Below are 25428 nucleotides of genomic sequence, written 5' to 3'. Positions count from 1 at the left end.
AGAGTAAAAAAGGATAAAAATCCTAGAAAAATAAAGCAAACTCAATCCATTCAAAATTTCCTTAAAGAGGAAACTGTGACTTCAAAGCAAAGAAGTGATTTGTTTGCCTCAAGATCACAAAATGACTAAGCAGGTGTTTCAAACACAAGATTCCACCTCAACTGTCTTCACCAATGAAATAAAACTTCATGCAATAGAAAACATCAGTGGTTCTCTATGACCATAGAGACCAGTGCTTCTCAAGAGAACACCAGCATCAACCGTACCAGAAGTCCTGATAGAAATATGTACTCTTGGAATACGCTCCAGACCTTAAAGCATAATAGCTTAGGCCTGGAAATTTGTTTCAATGAGCTCTATGGGTGGTATAGAAAATGGAGGGAAAAATCTTTTCTCAGTACTGACAATTTTTTTTTTTAATGAATGAAATGTGAGTATAAATCAACGATAATAACTACTCCTTTTACATCAGCATTGACTAAAGGGAATACTTCATCTGAAATGTCTCTCATAAAGCCCACCACCTTTCACATTTTCAAAGACCTTACCTTTCAAAACAGTTTTGATTTTTCTAACAATAAGAAAAAGTTTGAGTTATTTACCTGCCAACTCTCAACACCGATATGTTGTAGATCAAAATCTATCATGCATTCATATGCCTTAGACTCAGCATTTTTAACATTTGTTTTTTTAAAAACAGCTTCTTTGAAAATCAATATTTATCTTTCAAGGTTCCACCTTACCTTTTTCACAAATCAAGACAGTAAACAGCAACAGGCTGCCTTCACACAAATCCACCTACTGCTTTGTTAACTGATTATATGGTTGTACATTTGTGTTTTGGTTTATCTGCCACTTTCTGTTGTTTTGATATGAACTCCCAATCTTCAAAGCCAGAACAAAGGCAAGTAAATGTTCCCTGTTGTTTTACTCTTCCAATATTTTAGAGGTTGGGAAATTTACAACACACGTATCCTCTTGTAAAACATTGCAAAAGACAAAAAGAACCATTGAGTAATAGTTTTGCTAGATTTAAAAATACCTAGAAAAGACACACTATGACAAATAACTACATTGACAGGATTTTGAAAATAGTTGGGCAATTATCTAAAAATACAGGTGTATGATTTTTAACTCAATTATTCATGGTTAACTAGATAACAGGTTAATAAAAAAACATTTTGAAAGAAGATTTTAGCACTTCCACCCTTCCTAGCATGTAGTTCTTGGCCTTGGTGGGAGACAGCTTCTGGACCGGGCAGTAGATGTTTTCAAAGAAACTAGAGGATTAATCTGACAGTTCTTCAATGACTTGGCCTAGTAGCACCTGTATTTACCAAGCCCTGGACAGAAAAACTTTGGCTCACAGAAAACAACCATCTTGCAACCCAATACCTATAAGATTTTTTTTTTTTTTTTTGGTGGTGCTAGGGATTGAACCCAGGGCCTTGTGCATGCAAGACAAGTACTCTATCAACTGAGCTATATCCCCTGCCCCACTTGTGAGATTTTAAGGTCCCTTCACTAACTCTTCTCAAGAAGAAGAGCTTATCTCAGGAGATTCATCATTAACTCCACTAGCTACTTGGGCTGAGAGCACAACCGCCATTGCTCTTCACCCTTCAGGTCCCCATGTGTGAATCTGCCAGCATTCGACACTCCCATGCCTTCTGCTTGAGAACTTCCACCTGCATGACCAGGATTCAACAAAACCGCTTCCTGAGATGAGCTGAACTGTACAGAGGAGCCCTCCTTCCTGACAGCAGATGGATATGGATATGGATATGTGAGGACAGTCACAAGTGCTGCCACACAGGCAGTGTGGGAGTTGGGAGCACAGAGAGCAAGGAGGACACTTACGGTTGGCACAGCTTGATGAGGTCCTGGTCCGTGGTGCCTGGCGGAAGGCCTCGGATGTACAGGTTGGTTTTACTCAACTGTTCCCCGCCGCTGTTGCTGCTGCTGTTGTTGCTGCTGCTGTTTGTGCTGGGGCTGGGAGGAGCCATGGGGTGGGGAGCTGGTGCATAGGACTGCTGCAAACAGAAAAAAGCTGTTACTGGAACAGCAAAAGCCAGCACACCTGTTCACAGGCAGCAGCACATCTTGAAAAGCAAGGCAAGCTTCTGAATCTGCAGTCCCCACACACAGGCGTGAACACACACACACACTTGCAAACATGCACTGCTCTAAGTTGCTTTCTGAGGACATCATTGGCTTTGAGTGGATCAGCATAAGTTAACCAAAAGGGGAAAAAGAAGTTACCAGGTGCTCCTGGCAGGAGCCTAAGGCTTTTGAATCTCTCCCTGATCACACTGACTGTCCTTACACCTGTTCAGCAGCATGTTACCTCCCTCTCTGATACAAACAATTCAGGTCTCCCTAACTTTACCTTGAAGAGACAAACACCTTTCGTTTGCTTCTACTCTTCTGTTCTCTCCTTTGCTCCCAAGAAACTTGCTACTATTGTTTTCCACATCACTACTGTCCAGCACAATTCCTGATATATACAAATCATTCCATGAATCGTGATTCTAGGAATGAGTGTTTGAACAAGTGAATCCACCTGAGCTGTTTCCCCCTTCCCAAACTGATTCTTCATGCTGTATGTCACTCATCTGCAAGACAGAATGCCGGGATCTCACCCCATAAGAGAACTACTGTCTTAATCCATCAAATCATTTTATGTCAAAAAGAAATTAATAAATGACACCCAGAAACTTGAAATATTCAGTGTGAGTGTATTTCTAATTATGCACACCAGAATTTGTAAATGTATTTTCTTTTCTATCTTTCTTTTTTTTTTTTTAAGGAGAGAGGCTAGTTTTTTATTTCACTCATTTATTTTTATGTGGTACTGAGGATCGAACCCAGGGCCTCGCATGTGCAAGGCGTGCACTCTACTGCTGAGCCACAACCCCAGCCCTGTAAATGTATTTTCATAATGCTTAATTCTTTTGCATTCAGGCATAGCCTTTAAAGTTCTCAAATTATACTGACTGGCTTGGTTGTGTCCCTGCTGTGTCTCTTAATTAGCCGTGTGATCTTTGGATGGTAGCTTAACCCCTCTGAGATGCAGTGATCTCCTTAATATGAAAAATATTCCTCTTCTATAACACAGAGTCTTTATAAAAACTCAGTGAGCTGATGCAAACAACATGGTTCCTAGAAATCAGCAAGTGTCTAATAAATGTTAGCAAAAATAACAATAATGCTAATATTTGGGACTGATATCTGTCTTGCCAGATAACTATAACTATCCCAGATTTTTACATAACTATCCCAGATTTTCTCGATTATAGCCTAGAATGGTAGTCAAAAACACCACGGGCATGTTCATCCATCAAGATGCTAGTGGAAAAACATGGCTGGGTTCTGACCTGAACACTCATCTATCAGGGTTGGGAATCATCAGATAGCAGATTTGGGGCACAATTGCAAAAACTGCAAAAAAAATTCAGATGATGTCAAACTACTCAACCACTTTTGCCATGAAAAGAAGCTAAGGGATAGCATGATAAGACTGAAGAACTGTGCTTTGTGTCTCTGTGATCTCATTCCAACAAGAATCTTGAGACAACACAATCAATATGCCCACTTGAACAGGTCTACTGGTCCAGGTGAGTGGGGAGACACCTGGGAATGGAGCCAAATGTGGACTTGAACAGAGCAAGCTACACACTTAGGATCTTGCAGTAGCTTTCCATGGAACCCAAGTCTCCATCTGGACTTAACAGCCTGTACTAAAAGCCACATGTGATTCTTGACTACCTTTCTACCTTTCCAGTCACTTCCTGGACCAGATTCCACTGTCCTGGGAAACCCCTCACCCCCTTCCACTCTGCCCAGTTTCACTCAGTTGGTTCTTACCCCTTCTTTTGATTCAAATTGTTCCACTCTATAGCACTCTGTTATTACCCTTCTTAGCTTCCAGTGTATTTAGTCTATCCAAGGTAGTTTTGGCTCACCTTATTTAATGTCTGTTTCTACTACTAATTTGGATATTCCCTTAGGGCAAGGAAGATGTCAACTCTCAAATGAATAGCACCTAACCTAGTGCAGGGAAAACAGTATGACCTTAATAAAATTTTAGGCTACATATAGTGCCATAAAAACTGAATAAGCAGAGTACTTATAGAGAGAGGAGGCCAAGTTTTAGCAGTGCCCAACTTTGGCTCTTGCTATAATAATCTGTTTACATCTTCTAGGATTTCACATTTGCCCCAGTCCATATTTCCAAGTGGTTATAAGAAAATACCTGTTGTATTTAGTATATCAGAGTGCAACTCTTTGCATGCATTCTCCCATTTCCCAAATCTCCACCCAATGCTCATCACAATTAGTGTGTGTGTGTGTGTGTGTGTGTGTGTGTGTGTGTGTGTGTGTGTTTGTTCCAGCTTCCAAATATAAGAAAACGTAGTGCTGGTTTCATTTGTTCCCTCACCCTAAGTCTGAGAACACAATCCACCACACACACACACACACACGTACACACACACAAAATTCAAAATCTCTGAGTTCCCATTCTTTCTCTAGACCACAGCCTATATCATCCGTTTTATTTCCCAGTTTTAGCCTCTTACTCACTGGAGGAACATAGGGTTGGGGAGGATAACACAGAATTGCTCAATGCAAGCAGAAACTAGCAAGAATTAAGGAATGGGAAAGTAAGAGAGCAAATTCAACCAATGCAAAGCCGAGAGCCATTTCATTTCCTTTCTCTGAAAGGAAAATTTTTCTCAATAATTGCTTTTAGTCACTTAAGTTAGTATCAACATTTTAATGTAGAATTTTAAAATGAATTGCACAGGAGGATCCTTTCTTTTTTCTATTCGGATTAAATGACATATATGCATTTCCTTTTGGAACTTAATATCTGCATAAAGCTTAAGTTATTTGCTGGTGTAAAAAATTATGGCTTGCTCTCTGACCTAAAGAATTCTGTTTTTCTCCTTAGACACCCCTCAACAGTTTAGCTTCTCCTCTTTATAAGTCCTGCACACAGTAGGCCTTCAGTATGTGCTTGCTAAAGTGGCTTCCTATCTCTCTATCTTACAACACGTTCCATGACATTTATGTTTTATTTTTCTTATGTGCTTTGTTCTCTTAAAATTCCCAGGGCCTTTTAAAAGCTGTTTGCTACCACTTTCACCTCCCCTCCCTCCAAATTCTTTGAATTCCATCCTGTACTCGGGATTCTTTTAAAATGAGACTTTGTTTAAAGCAGTTTTCCCCACTGCATAGCCTTTAAAACCACCAGGGAGCCAGAAAAATGTCTCCAGCTTTATGTATCACAGATCAGATGGACCAGTTCAGACTGAGCCCTCCACTGATCAAATGAGACAACAGCAGCTACAGCATGATCAATATGTGTTTACTTAATTCTTTTTTCCCCCAGGGTTCTTTGCAAGCATTTCCATAACCAGAACACCATTTAGTAAATTGCATGATGCCTAAAACAATAACTATGCCCTCAAATGAGCCCAACATAGACACTGAGAAAAAAAAAATAATAAAACCAATCAAAAGCAAACCAAAGTTGAGATGAGGACAGGCAAGTAGGCAGATGTGTGTGTGGATACGAGATAAGCCCTTGGTAAGTGGTAGTGGAAGTGCCAGGTTATAGAGAAAAGGGTACATTCAGAAGGTCTTTGAAAAAGATTCACAATAAAAGGTGATATTCTGTGTCATATTCTGGTTTTTGAGTTCTAGAAATTCTGCTGAAAGAGTTAGCCTTCTCTGTTATTGAGCTAATCAATCCACAATTTAACACCCAGTCCAGGACTCTTCCTAATCTTTAATATCTCATTTATCTGTTGTTGATGCACTGTGATTCAGGTAGCCAACTTATTCTTTCCTTTTAAGAATTATAAATTTCTTCCTCTCCACCCATTTTTCAAAATACACATCCTTTAATCAACATGAGGGTGGCAGAGGGTTCCAGGAATGCCTGACAAATGCACAGGCCTAAATGCATTAATTTGTGAAGAGTAAAAGCGATTTTGTATGTGTGGGCTGCCAGAGACAGATGAGCTAACTACAGCATCTCAAAAAAAAAAAAAAAAAAAAAAGGAGTGTCAATAATCTCTAGGGGCTAATGAGTCACAGCAGCCACTTTCCTGATTAAAGTGGTTCTGCTTCCTTCCTCAATTCTTTTGTCTCTACATGGAGTTGGAATTTTATCATTGATTAGCTTTTAAATCATTTTGAGCTACAGAGGAAGGGATTTTAAAATGTTAGTAAAAAAAAAATATTTTCCTTCAGATAAAATTGACTTTGCTATATGGCTCAAAGTCACACTCTATAAATCCTATTTAGGAGTAGGGAGGACTTACAGTCTGGGGTTACTGAACACTGTAACACTGCACTGTAACGGGCAGGGCAAGGGATTGCTATGAATTTGCCGCGTCAGCATGGTTAGAAGCTGTAGAAATGATAGATTTTCAGAAGTGAGGCTTTGGATGGCACTATGATTGAAGGAGAGAGAGGACTTCTGGTGAAGCCTCGTATGTTTAGCAGGTGTGCAGATATGCAGATTTTTCTTAGATATTTATTCATGTTGGCGCTGCTGGGAGAGGGTGGGTTAGGGATTACAGAAGGATTAAAACTCCTTAACCACACATTGGGGTTGCAAATCACAACATCTCTACTAGTGTCCTTTATTAGGAAATTAAATAAAATGACTTGACGTCCATTTTGGAAAATGCTATTCTTAAAATAATAATTATAGGTGACATTTCCACATGCTTGCTAAGCATTTAATATGTCATCTTCACAAAAGCTCAGCAAGGTAAATGATATCAGTTTCATGGTGTAAATGTGGAAACTGAGTTACAAAAAGGAGAAAGGACCTTGTCAAGGTCACACAACTGGAGCCCAGTCCAACACAGTGAGGCTGATGCCAGATGCCACGCAGTCCCTCCCAACATGACAGGGCTTCACCTCTTAATGATATGGCACCCACCAACATAAGTGCTCTCCTTCAGTCAATTCTGAAGGATGGGACTGGCAGAAGTTCTGCTACATCCAAGTCTGAGCAGGAGACAGAGAAGATGGTGGTAAACAGCAGACAATCAAAATGAAGTTGAGCCAGCCCTTTCTTTCCCTCTATGAGAATTTAAATGAAGTCCATCCTAAAATTTAATTTCAAAGGGGAAGTCACCATCAGAACTGAGCATGCTATGAGTTTTTCAAGTAATGTCCAACAAGTGGGTTCATTTGTCAAGATGCATGGTTTGTTATGTAGGAACAGGAAAATGAACTGGCTTGCAGATCATCCCAAACAGCTGATTCATTTCGTGTGCTTTGTTAATATGCCTCATTTTTCAAGTTTGAGAACTGCATGAATCTGGTATTGAAGGTGTGGCTCTGTGTAGGTTTACAGGGAGGTTCATTAGTGATGGTTTCTTTCCTGTATGTATTTCGGAGGTAGATAGGAGAGGGATGTGAGTCATGTTTGTTTGTTTCTGTTTGTTTTAACAAAAAGCATTTGGTAAATCTAACAAATATTGCTCACAAGTCAATAGTATAAAGAAAACTGTCAAAAATCATATTTTACATAATGTCAAACTATATTCCATGAGCACCTGTCTGCAGGCAGGGCTGTAATACATGTACACAAGTCAGATAATTTTTCCAAGTGTTATCAACTTTGGCCTTATTGATTTTTTAGACAAGATAATTATTTGTTGTAAGAAATTGTCCTGTGCTTTGTAGGATATTGAATAGCCTCCCTGCTTTCTACATATTATATGTCAGATGTATGGCCCACCCCACAAGTTATGACAACCAAAAATGTCTTTAGGTATTGCCAAATGTCCTCTGACCAGGAAGGGAGAATCTCCTGTAGTGAGAGAATCACTGTTTTAAACATACTCAACCCTTTTTTATTGAAAGCTCAATATAGTATCCTTTCTAGATTAGTGATACCCAATGAACTAAGTAAAACTTATTTCATTGAAAAACCCCACTACTATGCCAAAGTTCAACTTCTAATCCCCAAGGGCATGTGGCATTGACTCCCTACCCCTCCACCCTCTGAAACCAAGATGTCAGTATGCCACATTTCATTTGTAGCAGATTAGTTCTGAAATATACTTCTCCCTCTGATTGAAAACATAACTCCTTTACAAAGAAAATGTTAAATATTTTTGCATGCAATTCCCTTTGGCTGGGAATCACAGGGCCCTCATGCCAAACTGCAGTCAGCTCTCTTGCCGGCATCTGGTTGCTGGCAGGATCCGGAGGCAGTTGGTCTGGTGGTTTTGGAGTAGCCTTGGACTCCATCACGCCTCAGTCTGTTCTGCTGATGGTCTCCCCAATTTGTTTTTATTCATCTCCAGTGCAATAGAATTTGTACTCTTTTATCCACTCAAGGGTAAAGCCCTGGATAAAGTCCCTCATGGGACTGACATGCCAACTCTTTTACTATCCAAAAATGAATACAAACCACATTCCTGTCTTAAATCATACATTATTTAGCCTGCACGTACACATGCAATCCGTTGCTCGGTGGATAATGCTGCTGCAGGCTATTGGATTCCTCTCCCAGACAGTGTAATTGCCACATAACCTTGCTTCTGCAGACCCCTCCTCAAGTGAGAACACGACACGAGAGAGTGGACACAGCAAGAACTGTGGCAGTCACTGGTGTGTCTTTAATAGCCTCAAATGAGGGGGAGGATGAGCACTGTCCATGCAAGCAATAACAAATGCAGCTAAATTAATCTTAAAGGCAAGCCATGCAGTTTTAGCCATGGTTTCATGAACCACATACATTATGGCTTTGCAATTTTATGCTAGGCAATTGCCTCTCCATTATCTGGAATATGACTATAGAAAACAATTGTTTCAATTATGCCTTTTATAATAGAGTTTGGTGAAAACCTGCCCTACTTTTCTCTTTCTACCCACAGCTCAGATATGGAAATGAGCAATAAACGATGAAACTCCTCACAAAAGGCAATAATTTGAACATCCTCTGTCAACTGGCCTAGGTAATAGCTGCTGTCAACTGCCGTAACATGGTGCTTAAGAGCTCCAGATTGCCCGCTGTGAATCCAGCTCTGCCACTAGCTAGGCACTTAAACCTCTTGTCCTGAGTAAAAGCGGGATTATGATCATCTCACCTCATAGAACTGTTGTGAAGCTAAAATATATAAATTGCATATGAAATATTTAGCACAGTGCCAGGCCAAAGCCAATACTCCATAAATACATTCTTTTGCATTCTCTCATCAATGCCATCATCATTATCATCTTTTTCATCATTATCATGAAAGCGAATCCTTAAAATGAACATGACTCTCTTCCCTCTGGCTGGAGTTGCTTACCTTGAAGAGGGTACTATCAGAGCTAATTCTTTATCATTATTATTATTTTTTTCAATGCTTGGGAGCCAGTCTATTTGAAATGAAATTATGTCATTAGAGCAGTGGTTTGCCATTTTCAGCAAGAACCCAAAAGCACAGCAACAAGGCAGTGATAAAACAATCATTTTGGATGGAATGGCTAATTAGCTTCAAGGTATTTACAAAAACACTACCTAGTTTTTATTAAAATTCTGATAAGGATGAGATTTTCTTTTGCTCTAAATATTAGTTCTAAAAACCTCGGCAGATTGCATAATCACACCCTGCTCTGTGCTATTTACAAATAGGCTTAATTTAAAGTCATTGAATTCTATTCAGAGGTTTAGATATTAAATGACATTTTAAAATGCATGGAATTTGGAAACACAAGCAAAGGAGTTATTGTTCAGTTTCAAGCACCTATAAACAAATTTCATTAGTAAAATTACAAGCTAGAGAAGAGTGGTGGCTATAAAGGATGTCAATGGCCTTTTACAAAGATTGCCAATTCTCCAAATGCCAATGACATCTGGTCTTTCCCCGAATCCCTCTTTTAAGGAAAAACATACAAAATTAAGACACACTTCAAAATTTGAGGCACTTACAGCCTTCATTTAAAAAGTCATGCCTTTACTTTGAAAAATACCCAAGTAGCTCAAGACTTGAGAATGATTGGTTCCTTGTGGGAAAAATGAGACTTGATTGGTTCCCAGGTGGAGATTACAGTATCAGCTACACTATGATTAATAATTGTTATGTGAAGAGCATTCCCCAGAACTACTGAAAGTGACCATCATCCCTGAGTGCAATATCTGCTCTGTTTATCCAGGGAATTAACTCAGAAATCAACCCAGATCCCTGCTTTCATGATGGGCTAGAACTACTGCATAAAGAGTAGACACTCAGAACAGGTTACCAGTACCTGTTTGCGGGGCTTCTGGGACACCAGGTGGTCAGTCTCTTAATTTTAAGTGCATTCACAGACTCAGGGGGGTGCCTCAAAAAGTTAAGAATTCCTGGTGTGGTGGTGCACGCCTGTAATCCCAGCAGCTCAGGAGGCTAAGGCAGGAGGACCATGAGTTCAAAGCCAACCTCAGCAATGGCGAGGCGCTAAGCAACTCGGTGAGACCCTGTCTCTAAATAAAATACAAAATAGGGCTGCAAATGTGGCTCAGTGGTTGAGTGCCCCCAAGTTCAATCCCTGGTATTAAAAAAAAAAAAGTAAAGAATTTCATTAAGGCTTACAGTCTTGTACCTCATATGTCTCCCTAATTTTTTTAGTTTGGTTTTTCCCCATAACCTCTGCTTTTGCCTCTTTTCCCAGTTTTGTTTTTAAAGTAATATCCTGTGTTTCACAATCTAATGCTTTCTCTGTTTCACTGAAATTACAACTGGTAATATTGTCTACAATTAATTCCCCTAGCTCTGTTATATAGGCCCTGCTCAGTAGAATGAAGATCAATAAATGTAGTTTAAAAAGAACCACCACAAGATATGTTGAGATAATACTTCATTACAACTAAATGAATCCTTTCAGAGTTTTCTCCTTCAGTTGTGAAACTCATGGCTCTAGATATAATAAGCCATTTTCCCACTCTAATTTTCATATTAAAAAATTGTCTTACTGATTCGGTTGCTGATAGCAAAGGGGTGACATAAATAGCCTCGTTTGTTTCCAACCATGTATTTTTTTTTTTAAAAAGAAATTGTCAATAATAGTCACCCAGCACACAAAATAGCATAAGCCTCTTTAAATACATCAAATGTTTTCTTTTTCTAATTAAATGAGAATTTTACTTTTTCTGAAAGTGAATATATGTTGACTCAGGTGCAATGCAATCATAGTTTAAGAAACATGAACCATCAAATTTAATTTCGTTATCCAGCTCTTCATCCCAAGTCTTTTCCCAGTCCATATGTAACCTGTTTCCATCTACTTCCCAGTGTTTACAGTTCATACCACATCAAACACATCTGCATCTAGACCTCATTTTATTTTCTTTCCTACCAGAAAATGCATGGGGTATACTCCTGAGTTTGATTCTAGGGTGTCTCTAAAATTTATCTTACACACTGGGGCATAATTTAAAGCAAAGGTAGGAGACATGGATAATCAAGCCAGGACACAAAACTAATGTGAGATTTTCCAAAAGCAAAAATATGACTATATGATCACCCTGTAATTACTTTCCATTTATCAAAACCCTCTCCATTCCTCTAGGATCATCTGCCATTCTATCCCATTCATGATATTTTCCTTTTTTAATTTAGCTATATTTTATTTCCATCTATTTTTTAGCTTCTGTCCCATTAAAATCTATAAACAATAATGAAATAATAAGAATGACAATGGCTGATGTTTACTGAGCACAAAATACATTGCCAGACACAGTTCTAAGGGCTTTATTTTCACATATTTATTTCCTGATCTCAGAACTCTTGGAGGTGAGTACTATTATTATCACCATGTTATAAAAGAGAGTACTGGGACTCAGAGAAGTCAGCTACTCAGCACATAAACTGGACCTGAAGCTGGCAGTCTTCGCTCCAGCTAATTCCAGCATCTACTCTAGACATGTTCAGTCTAGTAATAAGCAACTCTTCCAATTTAAATATAATTAACTGCAATTAAACTAAATTAGAAATTCAATTTCTTAGTTGCATTGACCACATTTCAAGTACTCAAAAACAGACATGTGTACTGACTACTGTGTCCATATGCAAACACAGAACATCATCATCATAGATAGTTCTGTTGGGCAGTGCTGATGTAGGTTATTCTGATACTTACAAAGTGTTGTCTTTCACACTATGCTACTCAAAGACAGTACATACATGTGCTATGAAAAAAGTGGTCCCAGTTTCCATGATGTTATTTATGGGTTTGTGTTCTCTCTCTCTCTCTCTCTCTCTCTCTCTCTCTCTTTCTCTCTTCACCTCCTCCTCCTTCTTCTTCTTCTTCTTCTTTTTTTTTTTTAAGTGCAATTGCTTTCCCTTCAGTGGAGACCATATTTAAATCCACCCTTGCCACCAGGGAGTGGGTCTAGATTTTGGCATATGAAACCTCTTTCTATTGATACTTCTCCTGAGCAAAAGTGGACATTTTTTAAAAGACATTTCCAGGTAGTACATTAGAATCTGTTGGAAGAATAGGTGTATTTTGTTTGTTTTTAGCCAATAACCAGGTTTCAAATGTATTGTAAAATTGTTAGAGAGAGAGAGAAATCAATATTCACTGTTGGTTCAGGAAAAAACACTTCTGTTTTTGTTGGACAATGTTCCTGCCTGGATCACTCCACAGTTTCAATACTACATCATCTATCTCGCATGAACATCCCCAAAGAGGGCCCCTCACTCCCACTACTCTCTCAACAGGACCAAGACAAGGAAAAAAAAAAAAACAGAGAGAGAGAGAGAGAGAGAGAGCCTTGTTATAGTGAGCTAGCAGGGCAATTCAGCAAATTCATAAACAATAACCTTTCCAGGACATAAAATAGTTTTGTTGTTTTATTAGCCAATTCATTCATATTTTATTGATGTAGCAAAATTAAATGTAAACAGAACCTAAGCTTTTAAACTCCTAAATCTAAGAAATTTGGACTATAAAACACAATAATTTCCTCAAGAAGACAATGTTAGAGCACAGATCCAAAATGTGACATAAATTAATACATGAAAAGTAATTGCTTCATTATAAAAATTAAAAGCGCTTGCACAGAGAATTTCCTATAACTATATTTTCAACATTTTATGTTTTTGGCCCATGACATGAGAACTATGAGACCATAAAATAAATATTAAGTATTTTATATTGCTAACAAATTTATTATAATTTTATCATCAGAAGCATATTAGATATTTACACATTCAGACTTCTATTTCTCATAATTATTAGCATTTAAGAGGACTTCTTGTTCAATATATTTTAAGTCAATGCACCTTGTACCTTACAAAAATTCTCAGAGTAGCATGGACACAACCAAGTTCTGTTGCATCTTCTCCAGTCATTTGATTTTTTTTTTTTTTGCCTGGAGAATGAAAAATTCCCCATAATAGATAATTTTTCCTTGTACACATTACACATTACTCATCTTTTTTCAAAGAAGTGATTGAGCTTCAGAAGTTGGCACATAAAGGGTATTTGTCCTGGGTTTGTAAGTCTCCAAAAGCTCATGGAAAATGGAGTGTTACTGTCATTGCACAGTGATCAGGGCCTTAGATTTGAAGACAAGCCCTGGGCTCAGGTACCTGTCTGACACCTGAGGGAGAAGGACTTTATCTTTTGCCTTAGTCTCTTTATATGTGAAAATGGGAATAATAACTACCTCAGAAGATAGTTAAACGTGCCAAGTAAGTGTGTATAATAAATAAGACCCGACTCATGGTAAGCAGCCCCATGGCAATAGCTATTAACTTTTACATAAATCCCAAAGCATTTTTGCAATGTCCATTGTGATCATAACCAGTATTGCTATGTTCTTTTGAGTAATGGGTATATTGGTCCAAGGACTGATCTAATTGAACTCTGATTTTCCTGGTTTAAAATCTTATGATACCAAGTAAAAAGTCTATTAATGCTTGTCAGACTGAAATTCTCTACAGATTATAAATCAAGAAACGTCCTTCCTCAATGAGATGTTAGGTTTGATTAGTTCAATTTTAGCCGCTAATACTGACAGCCCTCAGATAAACTAATGACAAGATAAATATCCACTTTCACAATAGAAGTCATTTTCAGATATACAGATTTTAGGAGAATATCTAAAAATTATTAACATATCATTAAAATAAGACATATCTCACTGGCAGTGGAAAACACTTATAGATGTGAAGTATCCATGCACTTAACTAAAAGGAGTTTTTATACAGAAAATAAACAATACTATATCTGTAGCTTCTAATACTAAAAATAATTGGGTTTTAAAAATTATCACTCTGCAAGAATATTTTGTGGGTAAACAATGACACTAACTGTTAATTTCATTTTAAGTATATCCCTAATTTTTAACAAGTTATGTGACATGTGCCCTAGGGTAGCTGAAGCAAATATTTCATCAAATAAAATGGGGTAGTAATACATTTATACATTCCAAAATATCACTATACAACTCCAATATTCCTGAGAATGCTTTTGTTTTGCTTTGCTTTGCTTTAAAGAATATTTTGTGGAACCTGACGTACAGTGGAAACAATCTGTCTAAAGAACAATCACTAAGGGTTTTTGAAGAATGACCATTTCTTTGGTCTTCCAAAAAGAAGTCTCAGTGTTTGCCAAAGGCAAATTGTCAGGAATGGAAATTGAAACAGGAAAAGTACTCTGAATTAGGGGCCTGAGTCTCTGAGGAAAAATAAGAAAAGAACTGATTTATGGATTTGCTACTTGTGCCATGTAAGTACATGCCTGATTCTAACATATGACTTCAATACCAAGTTGTAAAATGTCTGAACCTGTAACAGAACTTTCAAGGGATACTAGCTGCATTTCCCCAACTGGACCCCATTACAGATGTGACCATAAGAGAAATGTTTTCCAACAGCCCTCTATCCTAGAAGAGAGAAACAAGGGAAAGGGATCATATGCATGAGTAGCAAAAAGCAACTTTGTGTATCACAGAAAGACAGAAAAAGAATTTTGAGATGGTCCTGTGTCAGCTTCTAGGACCAGGAGTTTGTGGACAAAATATGCAGGCCGATTGAGTAACATGATTTATACCCAACGTTGGCCCCCAGTAATCTATACCATTGGTCGTCCATTTATCCTGAACCTGACTACACTATGTAAATAAGGTACATTTCCTTTTATTTATTTAGAATCTACTAGTCATTAATTTCAATCAGCACCGAGTCTTCTGACAAGGTCTGTTAGTGTCATATGTTAGCAATTTGAGAAAGACAGACAGACACACCCTTGATCTTGGCCACCAGTTTCCACTGTAGACTCAACCCACAATCTTGTGTGATGACACAGATAATAACCAAAAACAAAAAAAAAAAGGAGCATATTTTGCACTTGCTTTTCCTTAATTAGAATACCAAGAAGAGTATGACCTCGAGGGTTCCATTTGCTGTGAGCAACTTATCCCTGTGCAGCAGGACAAATAAAGGTGAGACTTATTTGCGGACAAAATGAAAATGAAAATTACGTTTGCAATTGTTATGCTGCTTCTAGTGACCAGACAACATCTCCACGCCTCATGTTATAGATTATTTTTTTATTAAAAACACAAAGAATTGAGATCAACTAGAGAAAAAAAATGATCTCTAACACTGAAAATTTGCTCATTTTATGAACTTAAGTTTCTGTGGGTGGTCTCCCTGTGAGCCAGAGGACATCTATGTTTTCCACATAAAATGAAGTAAAAATAATTACTTAACATTTGCTGGCAGTGGAATATTGATAAATGCTAGATGGCTCCTTCCATTGGCAGTGCTTCAAGATGTTTTGTATACGTTTGAAAAGACTTTAAAAAAATGGAAACTAGTTAAAATTCCCAAAACTCTCTAAATAGAGAAATATTACATGTAGAGATCTTCCTGAATTTGTACATATATCCCACTGCAACTTTGTTTTGAACCACATATCTCTGACTTGATCTAGTTTTCAAGCTCTACTTTAATAGATTTCCTAAATAGATTTGTCAAATATTATACTATGCAGGAAGGGGATCATTCTTTTTAGCTGGAATTAGGGTATCAAATTTTAGAGGATATTGAAATATCCCGCTAACATAAAAGTCACTAAAATATTCCTTAATTATAATTAGAAAATTAGGACAGTGTAGGAGATGAAATGGCTAAAAGTAGAAAGGGTGAGCACTATGGATTTTGAAGGCAACAGATGTTCAACTTCAAAATAGTGCATTTGAATGTGTCAGAGATTAAGATTATTTACTTAATTGTAAAAATTAATGTGCCCCCCTCAACTGAGTAACACATCCAGGCTGTGTAGTGCTTTTAAAGCTTCCACAATTTGGAAGAACTGTTTTGAAAAGAATAAAGTTTATAAAATTCCAAAATTAAACATATTTTAGAATAAAAACAAAGTTTCAACAAATCACCAATTTCAAAAGACTAATAAGTAACACAAACACCGAAAGTGTAGAAAATAACTGTATGTATTCCCTGATAGAGTTAAAAAATAACCCTCTTCCACTTTTATCTATTTATTTTGCTGTATGCTCTTTGATTGTTGCCTCTCAATACTTTCTGCAGAGATAATAAAAAGATAATTCTCTCTTCCCTGTAGTCTTTAATAAATGCTGACTGATTAATTGATTGATAGTACAGAAAAGATTATATACAATTTCATCATTTGTTAATGACAATGGCTGATTAATTCTTAGGACGATACATTTTGGAAAAACACTCTGGAAGAATACTGCACAGACTTATGTTCTGGCTTCAGATCACAGAACCCATTTTCTTCTGCCCACATACTGCCAGTGTAGGGTACAAAGACCACATTTCTATCACAATCGGCTCTTGGTTGGTGGATACGTCAGCTTTTCATTGCTTTCACCAAAATACCTGACAAGAACAACTTACAGAAGGAAATGTTCATTTTGGCTCAAGGTTTCAGAGGTCCAGTCCATGGTGGGCCAACTCCATTGCTCTAGGCCCAAGATGAGGCAGAACATCACAGTGGCCAGAAATTGAGGAAAGGGGATACAGGTAAGATACACCCTTCCAGAGCATGGTCCCAGTGAACTACCTCCTCTAGCCATGCCCTACCTACTATAGTTTCCATCAGTCAATTCAATCTAGGATAAGTTGACTAGGTTACTGCTCTCATAGTCTAATCATTGTACCTCTGAATGTTCCTATATTAAAACAGGAACTTTGGGGGGAACACCTCATATCCAAACCATAGCAGGTTCCTCTCTATGGCTCAGGACCTCAATACCCTGGGGCAGTATGAGTGTTCTTAGAAACCATTCTTAGCCCTGAATAGCAAGGAAAAACACAAACAAATTCCACTATACCCAAACTAAAGCATTTCCTACCTAACTGACCCTTAGCTCAATTCCAAACTACCATGAACACCTGAGAAGCAGAAAAGTGTACACAAGAGAAGTCAGACTAAGAAAGGACAAGGGTCTTAACCAGTTGTGATGAAACTATCTCTCTTTTTCAAGTTTTCCAAATCCATATGAATGCATTGCTAGCAGACAGAAGAATGTGGATTTATGCAGTCTAAAGTTTATACAGTTTGGATAGCATTGGTCATTTTTTTTTCTTTTTTGGTATCAGAGATTGAACCCCAGGGGCACTTAACCACTGAGCCACATCCCTAGCTCTTTTTTATATTTTATTTAGAGATAGGATACCATTGAGTTGCTAGGTACTTGCTAAGCTGCTGAGGCTGGCTTTGAACTTGAGATCCTCTTGCCTCATCCTCCCGAGCCTCTGGGATTACAGGCATCGCACCCAGTAGCACTGCCCATTTTTAAAGAAAAGAATTTTTAAATGATGATGTAAGATCAGATATACAATCGTGAAAAGATCTGGGAAAAAATGAAAATTCTGCCTCTCTTCCATGAGAAGAGATGATCTCCTATTTGCACCTGTAGTTTCCCACTTTCTGTTCTTTCTGACTACAGTCGTATCCTTTTAGCTCATGCCCCTTAGTGTCCTTTTCTGGGCATTCTTCTGATTGCATTTGTTCACTTTCAAGCATTGCCCCAGACTACGAAAGGAATGTTTCTTCTTATATACATTAATCCTTAAAAGTTCAACTTGAACTTTGCGATCATTTTTTCACACAGACCAATATGTATAGGTGCCTAACATCTGGATACATCTGTTTGTTCTTTGTCATGGCTACATCTGATGCAGGCACTGATTTCTTCCTGTGCGTCCCTCTGTTTGCCCCACATCTGTCTTTCTCATTAACTCTGCTTCTATTCTTGTCTACTACTTCACTTTACATATAGATTAATGCAACCATCTCCAAATTGTGTTTCCTGTCCCCAAGTACTCTAATATATCCCGCACAGCCTCAAGCTCTAGCTTTAGAACAAAAATTAATTTTCACACTTCATCCCTATGTTAAAAATTAAAATCCTGAAATGCTCTTCACAGTCTGCAGAGCACCTTCCCTACACTGACATTGAAGGGCTCTGAATAATTTTCAGTCTTCTTGACCATGAGCATATACATGATAACTCCTATTTTTGAATGTTCATAAAATTTAGTGTCTTAGATCTGTAAGATATTCCATATATTATTACAAATTTATAATAATGTAATATTTTATGCTGAAAAAGAGAAACCGCTGCCTCTTGATACACATTTGACTATCTATTCAATAAAGAGTTTAAATTTCCAAATTGCTAGTTTCTACAATTTGCTTGTTTTCCATCTAAAAATCTAACACAACTGGGCATTTATGAGGACCCTATTGAGTAATTTCATTTCAGAGGGCAGAAGTGTATTTGCATAATTTATATTTACCAAGATGTGAGTTACACAAATCTTCATCCTACAGGGAGAGTGTTCCAGTGTGGCTGCTCACATCTGAATGGGCTGGGAATTGTCCTTCTCGACATTCATCAGCCATATCCTCATTTTATTCTATTAGGAGGGAAGGAAGAGCAAAGCCAGACTGATCAATGTGCCAGTGAATCTTATGGCTGTATTTTAAAATGACCTATATTAAAGGAGTTAGGAAAACATAAGAGAAATTTACTACTCAGGGGATAATGGCTCACTGTAGCGTATGGGTGCCTTGAACGTGGCACGCTCTTGCTTTATTTACGCCCCAATGCTTGACTGATAGTCTTTCTGGGTTTTTTCCCCTTACTTTTGAAAGCATGGATTCTCTTGCCTTATTGATCTCTTTATACCCTTATCATTTTTCCCCTGAGTTATTTGGCATGGTGACAGCAGTGTGTTGCCAAGGCTGATTTAACATCATCTCCCAAGTATGCAGCTCTGAGCTCAGAGTGGAATATTTTAAGACTGAAACATGTTCATAACCCACTTGAATCAAAGTGTGGAATATGATATGTCAAGAAATTTGTAATGTTTTGAACAACCCACAATAAAAAATTAAAAATAAAAAAAAAGACTGAAACATGTAACACATCTGTCAGGCAATGATACAAATACAGTCCCTTGTCAGAACTAATGAATGAGGTAATCCAGAGTATGGATAAATAGCAGGAAGATGGAAGACACTAGAAACCATGTTTCGCCAAAAAAGCATTTCTCCGTAATTAAATTATTTGGTGAAGAATGACGTTCCTTTATTTTTGTTTCTCACTCATTTTTCTTCACAGAAAGACTTTGGTGGTTAACTTTTGAGAAGGAAAGTACTGTAAAAAGCAGACAGCTATGGAAACATTGGTAGGAAATCTGGACTGTCCTCTAACTGGGATGTATCTTAGGGATAGGGTTATATTTTTTTCTATATATTTTATAAACTTTGTTAAGCAGGTAGTTCCCCTTTAGTTAAGTCCAATATTTTTTGTTTGTATTTTTGTTTTGCAGAATCCTCATTCCTGGATGTGACCAGGCACAAAGATAAACATAGAATTACACGAATATTCAAAAAATGATTAAAAATACAGTCTCATCCTAAAAACTTAAAAGAATTCTCTCCAGAGGAAAAAGCAATGTTCCAAAGCTGATCTTTTACTGTGTGTGTAGCTGCAAATTCATGAAGGTGGGAAGGGGGTGGGAATACAGATGTGCAGGGGTGTGTAGCTAGAGAAGAAAGGGCAGGAGAACAAACTGAAAGTGGACAGAACGAGTGAAAGAAAAGCTGAGAGAAGGACCATGTCCTTGATGCATGAATTTTTATCCTGGGAAGGAAGTTCCCAACCTCACACACCATTCACTCTGTTATTTGTAACTGAGGACACACCATTTTAAGCAGCGATTAAGTTTACAGAATGAACCCTACACAGTCAATTCTCTGCATCTAGAAACAGAAATGGAAACTCAACCTTGAGGATCCTAGGGGAAAGTCACCTGCAGGTCCTACTAAGTTCTCTGTGAATAAAAAGTAGCATTAATCCCATTTAGCCTTAGTTGGACCTGGAATCATTTTACACTAGATTTCATACAACCATTTTTATATTATCTCTAGTGACACTCATGCAACTATTAAATACAACTAGAATTGTCTTTGCAAGTATTTAATTGATCTTTATGAGTGTTTACAAACATAGTTCAGTTTTCTTATCAAAACTATTCTGTATGGTTCCCGCTTTCTCAGCTACAACTCTTTCTCTAAAAAGAGGAATGAAATAATAATGCCCAAGTTCAAGTAGGGCCACCTACCCATTTTAAAGTCATCTTACCTAGTGTCTGAGGTAAGGCATTTGAGCATGTGCTGAGAAGGGCATTTGCTAAAGGAGGATCCTAATGTTTGCAGATCCATCCTATTGCCCTATGAGGGATGCCTGCCTTCTGGTTCTCCAGTAGCCAAACCTATTCATCCTGAAAGTTTGACTCAAATTTCTCCTCCTCCAAGAAACCTTCATCACAGGAAATTTCTCTCTCCCTGCTTCAGGCTGGGGGGGGGGGGGGCGGCGTTTTCGTCATGTATCTGGTGGTGACAGATGTGATCTACAATAGTTTGTCCTTCAGTGGGTATTTCTGTTCCCAGCATGTTGGCAAGTTGAGTCTGGCTATGTGAACGAGCATATTTCTGATCCTGAGAGCATACTTAGAATAAATCTTTCTGTTGATACTTCATCATTTGCCGAAAGTCAAATTTTCTAAAAATCTAGTCAACAATGATTGTTCTTGAGAGATTCAAGGATAGGTCAAAACCTAACCCCACAATTATATTCTTAGTTTTATTAGATGAATATATGTTGGTTATATAGACAGGAGCGAAAGAAAATAGATCTACGTTCTTCCTCTTCTGCATCTCTCTGCCATAACCCCTGCTAGCCTATTACTGACACAACTACTGCACCTGAGCTACCTGGCTTATGGAAATATATTTGCTCATCATTGACCAGGAAGAATAATACACATTTACTTTGAGCCAGGACAGCCATACTTATATGTCAAATTGTGAAGGAAGTGAATTCCATATTTTGATTCTCGCTATACCCTTCTAAAATGAACCTGCTAAAAATGCAGAGTCAGAGATCTCTTAAGATTTTTCTAAGATATGTAAATAAAGAGCTTTTTACTGTATAGTAAGTCACATTAAAAGCTGTCTATCAACATTAAGATTTAAGTTTTTCATCATGATTTAAATAAGTTAAAATAAGTTTGGCAATATATTCCAACTATTTAAATAAATAACTTCTATCACATCCTCTAATGGACATGGCATACTAATTTTGAGTTTTTTCCTTTACCATATCAGATTTGTATGTGAGTTTAAAACAATAAAATGTTCCAATCAACTCAGTTGTTCTTTGTGAGTGATGATGGAAAAAATATATATTAGGGATGGGACTGTAGATCAGTGGTAGAGAACTTGCCTAGCATGTATGAGGCACCGGGTTCAATTCTCAACACAGCATATAGATAAATAAAATAAAGGTTCATTGAAAACTGGGGGGGGGAATATATATATATCCATATATATATATATATATATATATATATATATATATATTTGTTGCAAATAGCCACCAACTTGACTAGAGAACATTATTTTCACACTGAACAGAAAAACTGCCAAAGTGAAGAACAGCATCTGCAGTGGATAAGGGGTAATTATCTTGCTCATCCAAACACCGTTAGGCATAGGAGTTTCACTCTCTCTCTAGCAAGTCACTCTGTTCAGACTCTTAACATGATGTTATTAGCAAATAATGACTAGGTAGAAAGTCCTGCCAATAATGACAGTACGTCTTTTGGACCATTTTCTGAACAATGGAAAAAGAAGCTCTAATCTGATATAATTATGAACCATTTGGTGTCAAAATGATCAAAAGCTTCAATCCTGCCCTGACTTAAACCTTTCACATACCTTCATATATTGTTTGTCACAGACTTGAAGAATTTCCAGGAGAGGAAATGCTCTAGCTCTCTAGTTCTAGATAACAATCTATCTGTAGGAACTGTTTTCTCATCCTTAAAACTGTCTTTCTCCAGGTGGTAGAGGTACCTTTATTGTTTGCCACCTTACCTTCATGTAAAAAGAAACATGAGTAGATTTTTGTGCCAAGCCAGATGAATGGCATGGAAGAAAAGTATTTATGATGAACAGATATCAATTATCAAAGAGATGGTTGATTTTCTGATTCAGTTGTTGCCACTTCTAACTCTTCTCTGTGGACTTCAGTGTGAGATGGGAAAGAGACTTAAGTCTACTCCTAAAAACCCATAAAGAAGAGGAGGCTAGAATTCCTTTTTCTACTACTTATAGGAAGTTGTTGTTTCATTTTTCTTAAAAGAGGAAGTAAGAATCATGAGACCATTTCCAATAAATGGCCCTATTAGGCAGGACTGCCAAAATATCACCAAGCCACTGTCTCTCCTAAAGCCTTCCAACAGCTATCAGCAACAGCTGACAAGCACCAGTTAATTTTAAATTGTGTGTTCTCTTCTGTCATCACCAGACCACACACACACACACATTGCTGAAAACCCCAGTGAACACCAAGATTTTGCAAACAGAGGACTCTTCATATTCCATCCTCTCACACTTAAAAACAACGTCTCCTTTTTATTGAAAATATATTTTTTTAAAAAAGCTTTACTATCCCGTTTAAGTTTTAGTCTTAAAACTTTTATTCTTTGGGAGCAGGAGGGAAGAGGACATCAAATATTAAAGTCAATAAAAGAAGCAGATGTGAAAACTTCGCCCAAGGTTAGTGGTACCAGACACTGGCACAAAGTCTTCCATCTGGGTATCCCAAGGACATATTCCCACATGAGAATCCAAAGGGAAAGTGTCATAGAGCTAACAGATGGGCTTTCCTTGCCTGGACCAGCCTAATGGAGCTTTCAGGCAATTTGCATACTAGCTGTCAGTGACACAGGTGTATGTCAAGGACTTGAGAGAGGCCAAGAGATGCCTTATATAGCATAAAACTTTGTGACTGAATCCTGCCTGCCTGCACTTATTTGTGCATGCTGAGAGATGGCAATTGTTAGGAAGCCAGCTATTTAGTGACAGCACATTTTCTTTTTTTTCATCTGAATTTGCTGGCTAAAGTAGTTCAGTGTAGGTGAGAGTCGGGATAATTTTCATCCTAATAAAGGAATAATACTGAAGTCTTGCTCTGTTCATTAGTGAATCATACCCAGAATAGTATTAAGATGCCTTGACTTTTTATTACACACACATTGAAAAGGCTGGCTGTTTTCTACTCTGATGGTCAGAGATTTGAATGTCGAAGTGTTGACAGCTGCCTGACTCTAGCACCAAATCACTACCTGAAATAAAGAAACCATGGCTGCCAAAAAACAATGTCAACATTCTCACTGCTCATCAAATTCTAGAATATTTCAATTGTCCCTCAATCCTATAATCTACCAAGGACTGTGCACAATGTACAAAAGCAATAGCAAAAAAAAAAAAAAAGTCGATTAATTTAAGCAACAGAGCATATGTATCACATACGCATGTTTTCACAGTTTGTTCTTTTGGCTTTGACCACATATATTATCTGCCACTTTGGTAGGGAGGCGACTTGGAAGCACCGAATGAACCACATCTTCTGTAATTCACCTCTACCATGTTAGTTTTTGGCCATAGATTTGCTGTGACTATTAGATATGTATAATAGGACACAAGCAGAGGTTTGATAAGCACTTGCACACAAGAGCTTATTCTCCTGAGATGCTCTCTCTTGGAACCCAGCTACCTCACTGCAAAAGAACTAATCTCAACAGCATAATTTCCTGATGTTGACTTATCCAGATAAGCTTTGAGCACAATAAATGGTACTCAATGTAAAGAAGCCTGGTTAAACACATTCCATTTCAGCCCCAGAATATCCTGCTAGAGAGATTCCACAGGGAGAGACTCTGGAGAATGAGACAGCTGATGGAGAAAGAGGCAATGCAAAGGAAAACTGAGGTTCCCCAGCCACACTTGCTGATGCCTGGAGTGGTAGAGGTGACCCAGTTGGTGCCATTGGGAACAGAGAGCCCTGCTAAATCAATACAGAGGATCCCTAGCAAAAATTAATCAATACAGTTTTTAGCCACTGTATTATCTATTGCTACTTGTTATGCAGAAACTAATCATTGAAATAGGTACTTAAAAAACACATTCTTTATCTGAGATACTGATGGACAACTAACTGGCTGTGTAACATTTAATCTGCTAGAGAGTGTTCTCTCTGTGTATGAGCAAGTTGAATTATTTGGTCTCGAAGTTTCCTTCCAGCTCTGAGAGTCTGTTTCATTCTGTTCTAGTATCAAAATGAAGGTTGCAAGTGACCTGAGTGCAGCAGCAAAGTAATTATGCATCATTGCATACTTAAAGGGATTTCAAGTTGGCAGTCCTAGTTAAATGTAAGTCCACCAGATAACAAAGCTTTCTTTGTAAAAAAAAAAAAAAAGCCTTCTATCTCAGGCTCATGATAGCTGAACGTTTTTATATAAATCCTTCAACCCTGTAGTGAGTATATTCTGAAGAAAATAATTATTATTTGGTATAGTGATTGCACACTCTAATGGGATGGATGCTTTTCAAAAGAACTGGGATCAGCTGTTCCAAGCTCATTCCATAATTTAGAAAAGAAAGATTTAAAAATAATGTACAATGATGTCATTAGGGAGTCAAAGATGTGTACCTATTACACATATAAGTCCCCTATAGTTAGTTGCATAGTAATTAAATATCATTATTGAATGTTTATTCTGTATCTATTAAATATAAAAAATCAGGTTAAAATTTTTCCTTGACCTTGAAATACTTTTCTCCCCTAAACCATCAGTTTTATAGTCCTTATGACATGCAATGCATTTGCTATTCCAAGCATTTGGTAGATGAGGAAATTGAAGCCCAGAGATTAAGTACAGAGCTGATATAAAGCAGAGGAGGACTTACAGATCAGGCAATTGGCTCCAGACTTTACATTCTTACCTCTAAATATACTGATGTGATCCATATTGGAAATAAACTCATAATCTCCTTATTCGAACCAAATTT

At 37.6% G+C, this 25428-nt stretch overlaps 1 protein-coding gene across 11 annotated transcripts in view; it reads right to left on the bottom strand.

Moving 5' to 3' along the window:
• Positions 1–25428, bottom strand: part of Rbms3 (RNA binding motif single stranded interacting protein 3) — a 1321467-nt gene that overhangs the window by 526837 nt on the left and 769202 nt on the right. For 9 of the 11 annotated variants that reach the window (XM_058576560.1, XM_058576562.1, XM_058576563.1 and 6 more), the window contains one exon: positions 1861–2033. In XM_058576560.1, coding sequence (XP_058432543.1) covers positions 1861–2033 — 173 coding nt within the window. The remainder of the gene's footprint in view (positions 1–1860; positions 2034–25428) is intronic. The other 2 variants (XM_046436918.2, XM_046436913.2) reach the window with 1 other exon arrangement.

Source organism: Marmota monax, unplaced genomic scaffold (assembly GCF_021218885.2).
Source record: "Marmota monax isolate L192 unplaced genomic scaffold, Marmota_monax_Labrador192_F-V1.1 WCK01_AAM20220418_F8-fsc00021, whole genome shotgun sequence".
Lineage (NCBI taxonomy): Eukaryota > Metazoa > Chordata > Mammalia > Rodentia > Sciuridae > Marmota > Marmota monax.
Note: the sequence above shows the minus strand (reverse complement) of the source record. Positions and strands in the feature narration are given on the sequence as shown.